Source organism: Ostrea edulis, chromosome 9 (genome assembly GCF_947568905.1).
Source record: "Ostrea edulis chromosome 9, xbOstEdul1.1, whole genome shotgun sequence".
Lineage (NCBI taxonomy): Eukaryota > Metazoa > Mollusca > Bivalvia > Ostreida > Ostreidae > Ostrea > Ostrea edulis.
This window is the reverse complement of record NC_079172.1, coordinates 32,956,925-32,971,408: the sequence shown is the minus strand read 5'-3', so window position 1 is coordinate 32,971,408 and position 14,484 is coordinate 32,956,925. Positions and strand designations below refer to the sequence as shown.

Here is a 14,484-nt window from a genome sequence, read left to right as displayed (position 1 = left end):
AAAGCTGTCGTATATACTCATATAGTCCACTTTTCACGGTTTATAAAAAACACTAAGAACTAGTTTATGAAATATCAAGAAATTGTAGGGCAATTAACTTATTGCAGTTTTTATTTCCCATTGCAATGCTTATCTACCTATATAGTGCAGTCAAACAATACCCGCGTTTCTACACAATTCAATACTTTTTGCGTCACCGAAAGACTTCATGTTTGCTTAGCATTGATTATTTACGTATATTTTTGGAACTGAAGTCGAAACCATATTTTATTTGAGCAATTTTAACGTTTTACAAGAATCGTCAAAACCATCGAAACTGCGTACATGTACATGTGAATGTAAGGAACGATAACTCTGAGTAGAGATTGCGTCTACGTTTGTACAATCAAAAGTATATAACAAATAACAAAATCAAGTAGTCTATTTCCACTGTAATAAAATAAATGAATCAGATACTTTTACGTTATCATTTTTATTAATTTCATAAAAACAAAGTAAAATTAGCAAAAGAATATAACATCCCTTTTAACAAAGACGACAGGAACACAATTATTATTAAATAATTATGTATTAAAAAAAAACAACAACAATAAACGATATAGTTCGCCCGTACAGTCTATGATATTACCACATTCCTTACAAAGTCCATATATGTACAAATTAACTCCGATACAATGCCATTACATGTATCAATACAGTACTGGAAAACACATAGTTCGTTTTGTTTACCAATAACACTGATATATACAGCTCAGCATTTTCAACAAAATGACGGAATACATGTATTCTAATGCCCCTAGATAAGCGAGAACATACTCATGTACCATATCCTCGATAAGGGGTGGAGAATACTGGCACATATTGCACATCTATGTTGAAATAACTGTAGTAAATATTGAAATATGTCGTTTTGTAAACATTTTGGACAGCGATGATTTGCATCTAGAACAAAGAGACTGTTCTTGAAAGCAAATATCTAAAAAGGAAGGTCATGGTCGACTTGTAACAAATCACTTTATTATATGATTGAATAATTCCTAGCTCTCTAATTGGCTGAGATACAACAATGTAGAAATCATACTACGTTATGTTTACCTGCACGTGACCTTCCAGGTGAACACAAGGAATTATTTTTTCCACATAGGACCAAAAAAAATCGGTCGGGAACTTCCAATTTGACGCGATCTACTATACTTATTTTTGCCGTCCAATGAAATTCCGCGTTTCTCACTGGGTTCGGCTAAGATTTCAGCACAATTAAAGCAAAGAACAATCTTGAAGGGTTTTTTAATCATTTAATCATATAATAAAACAATTATTGCTGTTTTTGTAGGTCAATACGATGATTTAGCCACCTTCAAAGTACAGTATTCACCTCGTCCTTCGGGCTCGCTGAATATTGTACTACTCAGGTGGCTAAATCATCGTATTGACCTACAAAAACAGCAATAATTGTATAATGTATTAACGTACATTAACATTGGAAACTTCAGAAGTCAGTTTCTTCATACTCCTTCAACCAAATGCAACCGTGTGCAAATTGGACGGGAAGGGATGCACATGCAGTGAAATACCACTCCATTAAAACAGGATGCAGAGTACCATAGACAATCAGTCATTAAGCGATAATTGAATTTAAAATGATCAACACTTTGAGAAGAGGAATACCCAGTACAAGTTGTTTGTCAAGGAAAACCTGAAAAGATAAGAAATTGGAATTAAAATGAATATGTAGATGTATTGTGTTTGTTTTAAACAACGTATTTTACATGTGTCATTATATCTATACCCAAAATAATTACATGTACCAAAACTCTGTCATTTTACATATCTTTATGCGAATTCAATAAAGGTAAAGCAATTGTGTTTCTTCTGTTGATTTTTGTGAAACCATAGTACATGATTTTACAAAGATCAGATTAAAATCCACATAATGTCACGATCATAAATCCAAATAGAGTCATGTATATTTTGCATATGCCGGTAAAAATGGAAAGTCAGCATATATTATTACAAAACCATTTTAACAAGAGTACCGCAAACGGTAATAATACGCCTGTGAAAATGCTTACATAGGGTATTTTTCAAAAGCCATACTTTGTAGAAATTTCCTTCATATAGTATCAAGCTGTGACATACTTTCTTTGCATAACATGAATAAAGGATCTTAGCTTAAAACTGTGACAAGAGGTAGAAAGACAAATCAAGAGTCTCATGTGTCAAATGAAAGGTGACGATAACGAACAGTGACCAATCTCATAACTCCTATAAAGGTGAAGATAACGAACAGTGATCAATCTCATAACTCCTATAAAGGTGAAGATAACGAACAGTGATCAATCTCATAACTCCTATAAAGGTGACGATAACGAACAGTGACCAATCTCATAACTCTTATAAGTAATACAAAATAGAGAGTTGGGCAAACAAGGACCCCTGAACACACCAGAGGTGGGGTCAGGTACCTAGGAGCAAGTATCCCCAAATTTGACCAAGTTCAGCAACCTCTTAATTAATATTGAAAACGTCAAAGAAAATGTTAAGAATAAAAATCCTTAAACTACGCACATCTTCAAGTTATTTACAAATACATGTACAATACCTTCTAAACTGTGAGAGGAATTATTAGGATAAATCATGTCCTTTATTCAATATAATATATCCTTAAAATGGACTTAGTTCAACAACCTGCACTTTTCTTAAAAATCAAAGAAAACCAAAATCCTTGCAGCATCTTCCATACCTATACAAATACTCTGTAAAATAAGTCGGTCCTCACTTGAAAACTGTGGAAGGAAAAATGAAAGACAACTCCTGAACTCTCTATGCAATATTTCCTAAAAACTTACTAAGTTCAATAATCTGTAAGCTTCTCAAAAATTGAAGAAAACCAAAATCCTTGCCACATGCATACCTTCAACACCCAGTTAAACATTCTGTAAAATAAGAAGGTTCTCACTTGAAAACTGTGGGAGGAGTTCACCGAACATATGATGTTCCTTTCTTTATAATATTTCCTCTAAACGGACTAAGTTCAATAACGTGTATTTTTCTCAAAAATTGAAGAAAATCAATATCCTCGCCACATCCATACAAAAACTCTGTACAACAAGGTGGTCCTCACTTGAAAATTGTGGGTGGAGTTAGCAGGACAAATTATGTACTCTCCATATAACAATGATTTTTTTAAAAAAGGGACATAACTCCTGCAAGAGATATCAAAATGGATCAAAATTGCAATATGACTTAAAATGATCCACATAGAAGCTACATAGCAAGTTTCAGCTTGATATGTGACAGAGAAATGAAATTAGAAACATAACCCCGAACGGACGGACGAACGTACGATCGTACAGACATCGCTGTACCATGATACGTCCCGTCTAAAGACGGGCATATAAAAATCATCAGTAAAATCATAATATTTAGTCTGATTTACACATTTTAGATTAATAACATAGCGTTCTTTGGTCTACAAAATGCTGTTCGTGTCCACTTTATACTAACAGGTCATAATATCCATAGACAGAAGCTGCTGTACAGTCCCGGCATTCTCTGCAATGATTGTATCCTTCTGAGCTGTTGTACACACGACACCCGTCTCATCTAAAACTTTTCTCAACACGCAATCAATCACATCAACTACAAATCTGGAAAACAGGCACATGTACCAGAAAATGTACGAGGGCTGTTCGATATGTAATGTGTATTGTATGATATCTCAAAAGCATTCCACTCAAAATAGTGAAATGAACATTACATCCCTTCAAAGTATTCTTCGCGGTTTGAAATACAAACTTTCAATCTCTGAATCCATTTCTGCAATTCGTCACGGTACGCTGATTTAGGTAGACCTCTGAGGCATTGACTGATAGCTGAGCCAAGGGCTTGTCGGGACTTGTAACGATGACCAGATAAGAACTTTTTAAGTTTTGAAAAAAGAAAAAAGCCGCATGGATCTGGAGAGTATGATGGGTGTGGCAAGACGGTACCCTTCTCCGACTTCCAAAATTGCTTCACAAGCCCAGATGTATGTGATAGAGCATCATCATGATGTAGACGAAAATGCCTAAATGCTGACAAAGGGTGTCGTTAATCATAGTATTGCTTGAGATTTTTTTAATATAACATCTCAGTAATACCGTCCTGTAACACATTTGTCCTTCGGCACCGGAATTTATATGTCCTTCGGATGAGACCGCAAAAAATGAGGTCCCGTGTTACAGCACGTGTGGCACAATAAAGGTCCCTCCCTACTCAATGGCCATAAGCGCCGAGCATAGGCCTAAATTTTGCAGCCCTTCACCGGCAGTGGTGACGGCTCCATATGAGTGAAATATTCTCGAGAGGGATGTTAAACAATATTTAATCAATCAATTAATGTATGGCTATACCATCACATGAGAAGAATATGCTATAAAGAACCTTCTTTCTACTTATGGTTCTTTTGGCAACTACAGACCTTCTAGTCCCGTGGGATCCTGGTTAGAATATGTCCTCAGTTCCCCTTGCTTATCGTAAAAGGCGACTAAATGGTCCCGTGTCACAGCAGGTGTGGCACGATAAAGATCCCTCCCTGTTCAAAGGCCGTAAGCGCCGAGCTTAGGCCTAAATTTTGCAGCCCTTCACCGGCAATGGTGACGTCTCCATATGGGTGAAGGATTCTCGAGAGGGACGTTAAACAATATTCAATCAATCAATCAGGCCTTCTACCGTGTTTAGTTAGCCATATTTTGTTACTAATTTTTCTTACTGGTTCGAAATAGTGAAACCATGTTTCGTCACCAGTAACAATGTTTGCAAATTGTCTTTCATAGAATTTGGGAAACATTTTGAGCAATTGCTTAGCGGTTTGTACTCGTACCTGTTTTGGGTCATCTGTCAATATATGCGGTATCCATCTGGCAGAAATTTTTCGTACTTTCAAAATCAAATGCACCCACGATAGCGATATGCCACGAATCGTGTATCTGCCATCACTTTCAATTATTTCCCTGACTTTTGAGACATTTGCCTTGCCTGTTACAGTCACAGCTCGGCCAGATTTTGCTGCATCTTTGACGGACTCTGTGCCAGTCAGAAATTTCTTTCTCCACCTACGAACTGTCTCATAAGATACCTTATCAGACCCATAAATTTCCCCTCCAATTCAGTAAAAATCTGCATTACCGAATGACCGAGTTTTGTGCGAACTTTTGTATAAGTTCTAATTTCTTCAATATTCTCAACCCGTTTCCCAACCATTTTTACAACAGTGGTCAACGACTGGCTCTATTGAAATTACTATAAGTCTAAAACTATGTGGAGCTGAAGACTCGTGTTTATACCGTTGAAAAGGTATTGAACAGAGCTATTCAAGAGTATCACCATCCATGAAATCGTGCAAAGCGTTATCACGTTGTGGTACAATACACATTACATATCGAACAGCCCTCGTATATCAATTCATGAAAAGTGTAAACTGCCTTTATATGTATTTTATTAATGACCAATCGCAAAAAACTATTTATTCATTTTTCCAAACTCTTTTCTTTGTTCAATTCTGTTTTGTATATATAGTACATACTTGCACTTCTCTGTCATATCGGACTGTAAAACTGCCGCAAATCGGACGTAATCTACACACTGTCTGAGTAACAATTCTTCTAAGTATGAAGTGTTAGTACATGGTGATCCTACAAAACGTAAAACATAAAATTCTCATGAAATATTCTCAATCAAATGTGAATTACATCAAAATATCCCGTGGGGACCAGGGTTGAAATAGGATAAGTCCTCACTACTCCCTTGTTTGTCTTAGGAGGCGACTAAATGGTGTCACAGCAGGTGTGGCACGTTAAAGATTTCTCCCTGTTCACAAGCCGTAAGCGCCGAGAATAAACCTACATTTTGCAGCCCTTCACCGGCAATGGTGACGTCCCCCTGAGTGACAAATTCTCGAGCGTCCCTCTCTTCTGTATACATGTACAATCAATCATTTTTCTTTAAATACTATTTGTTGAGTAAGATAGTGATCGTTATTGGATCTTGCTTTCGTGTCATTATCAATGGTAATTCATTCTAATTCGTTTGTTTATTTGTTTTACCACCCTTCGTGAACTTTTCATTCACTCTGAGACGTCACCGGCTGTAAATGAAGTACCTCAAATTTAGACCACTGCTTAGCGCTCAGGGCCGTAGCAGTGAGGTTTCTTTATTGTGCCAACGCCGGCTGCGACACGAGACCTCCATCGTGAAGATCATATCCAAAAGATCCGTGACACTCACTTCTAAATGTCAAGCGTTTGACAAACGAGCAATCCTCTGTTTACGTCTTACATCAAAATTGGTACCGTATAAGTTTTACATATAGGTTAGAGGCAACCATGGCAAAAACGGGGCTCGATCACAAGACCTCCTCGTTCTGCAGTGAACGCTCTACCACTGAGCTACCGCGATCGGCGACTTGAATTTGTATGCCATTACCACAAAAAGGTTACATCCCATCAAAAATCCCTAAATGTTACCATATTCCATCAAACTGTAGAAATCATTGAAAGTCTATTATTATGAAAAAAAATCACTCTCCTCTGGTATTTGGTATCGGACGTACTAAAGTCATACTACTAAATATACGCATAGGTATTGCAACTCTAAAGTTATTCCTTTATGGGTTTTTTTTTTCCTTCTTTTTTTTTTCTTTTCTTGGAAAACAGAGGAATAATTTTGAACGCAATTCAATTTGTTTCTTTGTTAACAAAATAGCTGTATTAAATTATGTCTATTGTCCTTCCTGATGTGCGACTATTGTACTAATCTCCGACAGAATTGCGATTTTGTACACAGTGCTTTAGCTCTTTATTCAACCTGAACAGTTTGACAAATTAGGTTTACTTTTCTTCCTCATCGAAATCATGGGTCATTCCCAAGTCTCAAGTGCAATCAAATGGCCGATTATTGGAATAGGAAAACAGGTATGCCATTGAGGCATATTGGTCATCATGTGGGTGAGCATCATTCTATCATCACCAGTTAACAAATAACGTCAAATATTGTGCAAGATCTGAAAAACCTCGTAAAACATGTTAGGGAGGGCGATGGTTAAACGAAACGTTTTTACCAAACCTCAATTTAAAAACGGAAATGTTTGTCACACGATTTGCTTTCAACGAGAACACTGTAGAATTGACTGCCGCCATTTGGCTATCGTGCAAAAAGACAAATAGGAGACCTTTGCTTACACTCAACCATAAAGCAGCACGTCTGTAATGGTGCCAACTTTACCAACGTTGGAACCTAGCTTCTTGGAGGAAAGTCCGTTGGTCGAACAGTCACTTTTTTGACATATCACAGATTGACAAATGCGTGTATGGCGACAACCTTGAACAAAATATGCTGAACGCAATATTCTAGAGATGATTCATTTAGATATGATGTGGGTTCTGTTTCCCACGACTGTAAGCTGTATCTTATCATAGTTATGGGTAGTCTTATTGCACACAATTACCAAGGAACATTCTTGCTGCAAATGTGCCTCATTTTGAAAATCACTCTCTTCCAAGGTCAATGTTTATGAATATGGATGACAATGCCATATAAGATAGTGCTAGTGCTGTGCATGATTTTTTGTGTGTAAAGAGTCAGTTGCGACACTATCAAGTCCACATTTGAACTCTATTGAGGACATTTGGAACATCACTATTGGCCAAGTTCGTCAAAAAAAAACCCACCGCCAGTTCAAACACATAGACTCAGCATCGGGCGTGGCGCTTAACCACCACATCAAATTCAACGTTTGATCAGAGGCTAAAGAAGACGCTTAGAGTCCGTCATTCGTGAGAATGGAAGTTACACTAAATACTAAAAAACATAATTCGGCAAACGTCGGCAGATTCCGGTACCCTACATCTCGCCTCGGATGTATGACGATAAGTGATATGTAACTACGCCTACATGTACCATTTGCAATGTGGTAGTCTATTTACTCTCCAAAAAAACTTCCACTTTCAGAAAGTAGTGATCAAAATATGTTTTTTATTTAAATGAATTTATCGAGTTTTTCTTAGAAAACTGCCCTCTATTTCGAGAAAGAAAAAAAACGTAATTCTCAAAGAGAAATACAATGTAGCTATAAATGTTGAGAGTGTTATAAAACAAAAATGAATTTCGCGGGAGCTGTCAGTAGTTCCAGTTGATCAGTGACGTTAAACATGTTGTTATACGTCACTGTATACGTACTATAGCGGAAAAACATCACACATCCGAGGTTAGATGGATTCGAACGAGGTAATCCGAGTGCTAAAACATGCACCAATACAACCTATGAAAAGGTAGAGGTTTAATTATTTCCTGTAAATTTTCCTCCAAATATCACGTCTTCTTACTTTTGAAAAAGAATGACAGTGAATAATTTACTGGTGGTTTTTTACAGTTTTAGAGATGAATGTGAAAACTTAAATTTCATCTTCAGTGTGAAATTAATCATTATAATTAGGCTAAGAGAAAAAAGGCTGGTGTTACGATATATTTTCAAATGTATTTAAATGCTAAGAAATGCTGAAAGATACATATACCAGTGTCTTTGACGACTGTTGATCTCGTCATATCTGTTGATGGATATCTGGTCAAATGTGGTGCTTCAGAAGTCGGGGGTAGAAAACCTGCAGTACGAAATAAGCCTAATATCTAGACACCTTTCATATCCCGATACTTATGGAAAGATAAACGCTAACAAAATATGTCTGTGGAATTTCATTATTGAGATGCTGCTTAACGTGACAATTTAACGTACATCGAAAATTTATTTACATGTACCATACGTACTCACATATATATTGTTATGACTTTGTTATATCTATAACTTTGTTTTCAGTAAAATACATTTTGAAATTTAAAAAAATCCGCGTTGTTCACTCTGTTTTCTAGAGATAAAATGGTGAACTAGGCCATCAAAGCAGGAACTGTATTAAAAATCAGCTTCGAATAAATGCACCACATTTAGAAAATGAAAGGTTCGATGATATTAGCATTTTCACTAAATTACTATTGATGTGATATAACGTCAAGATCTACAATGTAACCCTGGATAAAACCCTTCCTATGACATTATTAATCGAATGCCTTTGTTACTCTCTATTGATATTAACACGGTTAAACACCTAATTAACAACTCAACTGTATGACAAACCGGATGATTTCTCTTCTCCATCGTAAACTTCCCATATTTATGTAGCAATATTCCATTATCATCTGCATATGGTATTTTTATCTCTCAACTGATTCGATACACAAGAGCTTGTTCTGCCTATGGTCAGTTTTCAAATCGAGGCAGGCTACTGACAAACAACTTGAAGGTGCAAAGTTTTCAACAATCTCGTTTAAAGTCAGCATTTCACAAATTATATTGTCGTTATAACGATCTAGTTTGCCAATACAACCTATCATTGGGTTAAATGCTGAAGATAGCGAACAGTGATCAATCTCACAACTCCTATTAGGAATACAGATTAAAGAGTTGGACAAACACGGACTCCTTGACATACCAAAGGAATGATCAAGTGCCTAGGAGGAGTAAGCATCCCCTGTCGACCGGTCACACCCACCGCAGTCAAAATCTTTGTGTCAGGAACGGCTTAACAATCGGTATGAAACACGTCAGACAGCAAATGACCAAATGATAGGTTGTGTTGACAAACTAGATCATTATAATGACCATAGAATTTGCGAAATGCTGATTTAAAGCTGTATGGTCCGAATTACAACATTTTTTTTCCATCTCGTAGAAACGCTATTAAATCATCGTACGTATGTAGTTATTTGACTGTACGACATATCATAAATTATTTCACCTGTTTTAACCCAAATAATTTGATTTTAAATCGATGTTTACAAATAACCGCGTCACTGTCATTTCAAGTGACAGTCACGTGACCAGTTCAAACTTTCAGATCATCGGTGGTCTTCTCTGTGTAAAGCTGTGTATTGTTTTATAACAGTACCGTACCATAAGTTTAATAGAAATAAAAATATCAAATACCTCTTAGTAATTCGTTGTTTTACGCTCTTTCAGCCTTAAAACTAGACAGTTGTGTATGAGTTAATACATCATGTTGGGATTCCCCTGACGCGCATGGGTCTATTTATAGACGTCTATTATGGGATGATTTATATATGTAGCCACTATATTCACTTTCTAAATAATATTCGCACTGTTTTCTTTTACATGCAGATGTTTTCAAGCATGTAATTAAGGGAAAGTTAATAACTTTATCAAGTAATTAATCTGCTTTAAAGTAATTATGTACAAAAATAATATATGAACATCGGGTCATACAGCTTTAAATGAAATTGTTGAAACCGTTCTAACTTCAACTTGTTTGTCAGTAGCCTGCCTCGAGTTAGATACTGATCATATGCAGAACAAGCTCTTGCTTATCAATGATTGATTGATGTTTTCCGCTACACTCAACATTTTTAAGTTATCTCGTGGCGCCCAGTTTTTATTGGTGGAAGATATTGATTGATTGATGTTTTCCGACACACTTAACATTTTTTTCAGTTATATGGTGGCGCCCAGTTTTTATTGGTGAAAGAGAGAACCCAGATACAATGTACCTGGGAAGAGACCACCGACCTTCCGAAAGTAAACTGGGAAACTTTCTCACTTACCTGCGCGAGCGGGATTCGAACCCGCGCCGACAGAGGTGAAAGGCCGTGTGATTTTGAGCGCGATGCTCTAACCGTGGAGGCCCCCATTCGAGAGATATAAACACCATATGCAGGTGATCATGAAAAATTGCTTTATAAATATGGGAAGTTGATTATGGAGAAGCAGAAATCATTCCGTTTGTCATAAAATTGAGTTGTTGGTTTTTCGTTAATATTCATTTTCAGTAACATATCTAAGTACGAGGCAGATGTGGATGACTCTGTGGTGTCTTATCTCGAGTTCACGGGGATATATCGATTCGACATATGAATGAAAATGAGTATTGTTAATAGATAAAGTGTCGCTGATACATCTGAAAATCAAGTTGGAAGCCAGAACAAGAAAAAAATTCTTCTCGTGTAGATTTAATTTCATTCCTAAAGTACCAATACTCACATATTCTTGGATCTATGGATATGATACTCTGGATATAGTCAGCATTATCTGCTAGTAGTTGGTCGTTTATATCCACTGGACATGTGATTCCTGTATCCATGAAAACTTCATTTATGACACAGCGAACTGTTTCGTGAAGGAATCTGAAGAATTTCGTGATAATAAAATTGTGTGTGTATATATATATACATGTATATATATATATATATATATATATATATATATATATATATATATATACACACACACTGGGATCACCATTGTTAATGGGAGATCGATGTTCGTGGATTTTGTTGATCACCCCTTACCCGCGAATTTACATCCCTATGTCCATTGATAGACAATTTTAAGTTTCTAAAAGAACTTTATCCAGATCGGATTTTGCATGCATAGATAACGTTATTTATTTGCCACACTATTGATTTCCCTCATGCATAGCTCTTATCCTTAAACGGATTTGACTCCACTTTTTTTGGCACACTGTTCTTGTCTATAAATAGGTCTAAAAACTTCATTGTTATTTCGGATTTCAAACATTTCGGTTGAGCATCACTGAAGAGACATTTGTCGAAATGCGCATCTGGTGCATCAAAATTGGTACCGTATAAGTTTTACATTATGACCCCTGGGTCGAGGCCTCTGCCGGTGGACTGTTAGTCCCCGAGGGTCTCTACAGCCCAGTAGCTAAGTACTTCGTTACTAGCTTGAAAATACGGATGTATATTTAATTGCTGTTATAAAATTTAGAAATTCATTTCAAAATTAAGGATGATCTCCCTCATGCATAGCTCTTATCCTTAAACGAATTTGACTCCACTTTTTGGCACCGTATAAGTTTTACTTTATAAACAATGATCGACCTGTTTAATTCCGAAAACTTCAATTATCATTATAACATATGGACAATGTAAATATTCGAAGCGCTCCATTATAAGTACACAGTCACAATTATAGTCAAAGTACATTCAACGCGACATAAAATGTCTGTAATAGTGACAGTTATTTGTGTCATTTGTTCGGGAGAGACAATTTACCAGTCAGCGCGGATTGGTTTTAGGGTTAAAGTTACCCACGAACCAGTAAACATTTAATTACCCTCAAACATTTGATTACCCACGAACATTTAATAACTGAAGAACAATGAAACCCACAAACAGATGATTACCCACGAACATTTGATTACCCACGAACATTTAATAACTCACGAACTCTGAAACCCACAAACAGCAATGATTCCACCGTATAGGGACAACTATAAAGCACAACTTTTATTATCTTAAAATGTACTTTTCCTCTTTTTTCTTCTTCACATTTTTAATATAATGCTACCCATAATGTTTGTAAACCATTTTAAACATGCATTGTTTATGACTCATTAAGGTACAAGTAATCAAGATAATATCCGTTCGTCCTTCTTCAGATACTTACCTACAGATTTCAGCCGAGACGTCAGTACTCTGTAGTGCTTGGTAATATTTGCTGATATCAAAACACTTATCTGTCAGGATGGTTTGAAGGTAGGCTACATTTGTACATGGAGAATCTACAGAAAGTTTAAAAGTTCCAAGTGTTAAGGATATGTATCTATGTCGAGAGTAATTTTCGAAGAAGCATAAATCCCATGCTTAAGCGTTTCTTTCTCTCGTACATTAATTATGCACAAGCACAATCATGAAACATATAGTTCACAAATCTATGAATACCATCTGATCAACAGTGTCTGCCTTGGTAATCCATCGTAAATAGAAATATAATATCCCTTTTCTGTATGTGATACAATTATATTAGCAGTACTCTCATATATAGACCCCAGACCCCTTAGTCCATCCCAAAACTTTAATTTGATGAATATTGATTGTAAGATGCCATAGTGGCACCTGCTGCATGTTAATTCAAGAACTTTTTTTAAATATAAAATATGAATCATGATTGATATTAATGTTTTGTATGAAGAGTCAAAGATATCGAACAGAATATCTTATCAAGATATAGGGTTCATGGCGGTGTGACCGGTCGAAAGGGGATGCATACTCCTCCTAGGCACCTGATCCAGGGGTCTGTGTTTGTCCAACTGTCTACTTTGTACTACTTGTACATGTAGGAGTTATGAGATTGGTCACTGTTCGTTATCTTCACCTTTCATCGAACAGTGATCAATCTCATAAATCTTATAAAGAATAAAAAATGAGAGTAGAGCAAACACGGACCCACAGACACACAAGAGGTGGGATAGGGTGCCTTGTAGGAGTAAGCATTCCTGTTGACCGGCCACACCCGCCGTGAGCCCATATCTTGATCAGGAAAACGGTGAAATCTAAAGTCATGATCAGTATGTAAAGAACGGTCTAACAATTAGTATGAAACATGGCAGTATCTGAGTATGAAATAAATCTTTATTAAATCCAACACGTTTTCAATTACACAATGACGTCAAACAAAGAACGTGACGTCATATATACACTGTATCGTCTTGTCCAGGTTATGATCGATATAATATTTAAAGATAGGCCTTGAAGTCTCATTTCCAATTAACAAGGAATCATCAGACTGGGAAGAAATTGAAGTATTCACACGAGATCATAATCAATAATGTTACTTTGCAAAGTAAAATAGAATGGTCATTAGGAGCTTTTTTGCTAACGTGAAAAATTCTCTGGCTCGGATTTTCTCTGTCCATTTAGAGCTGCGTTCGCTATAAAAGCTTATTTATTATATACTCGGATGGACCTTATCAATGATCGTAAGGTGTATTTTCCTACGCAGCCACATTTGTTAACAAGAATCAAACACGGCTTCTTTGACGGATTCTTCTTCCAACGTTACAAACATCTCAATACTTAATACCATTATATGATCTACACATTGAAATTAGTTAATCTTTCATCAATAACAGAAAGAGAAAGTCCATCTTACCTTACCAATGACATTAAGTCGTAAAGCCTTTTTGTAAAATGACCCCCCGTTCTATACGTTCTAGGATGTTTAAAATGGCAAGCCTAAAGTCTAAAGTAATTGTGATATGCAATAACTACGGTCCATGGACTTTCTGTAAAAGTTCTTAGTACATGTTTCACACCTCGAGCAAAAGAATTAAATGCCTTTACCAAATCACTTGGTACACCCAAAGTCCATGCTTCATGGTTGGGCAACCCTACCATTATATATATGATTTTTAAACCAATAATCATCAAGTGTATGTTGGTAAACTTTTCTGGAGCACCAAGAGATTTGGTGCCGAGCGAAGCGAGGGACCAAATCGAGTGGCGAGAGAAAAGTTTACCAACATATTTAGTACATGATTCATACGAGAAATGAAAACTCGTTGTGGTCTCTATTTAATTCATTTCGACCAGTTTCTAATGATGAATGAAGCAGAGACTGTCTATTAACAGTACCAAAGT

The 14,484-nt window shown here is 36.3% G+C and overlaps 1 protein-coding gene across 3 annotated transcripts in view; it reads right to left on the bottom strand.

Moving 5' to 3' along the window:
- Positions 1–463: 463 nt before the first annotated feature.
- Positions 464–14,484, bottom strand: part of LOC125659843 (uncharacterized) — a 46,700-nt gene continuing 32,679 nt past the window's right edge. For all 3 annotated transcript variants that reach the window (XM_056150259.1, XM_056150260.1, XM_056150261.1), the window contains 6 exons: positions 12,512–12,626; positions 11,084–11,226; positions 8,553–8,639; positions 5,567–5,675; positions 3,508–3,650; positions 464–1,696 (listed from right to left, as the gene is read on the bottom strand). In XM_056150259.1, coding sequence (XP_056006234.1) covers positions 1,686–1,696; positions 3,508–3,650; positions 5,567–5,675; positions 8,553–8,639; positions 11,084–11,226; positions 12,512–12,626 — 608 coding nt within the window. In that variant the 3' untranslated portion in view covers positions 464–1,685. The remainder of the gene's footprint in view (positions 1,697–3,507; positions 3,651–5,566; positions 5,676–8,552; positions 8,640–11,083; positions 11,227–12,511; positions 12,627–14,484) is intronic.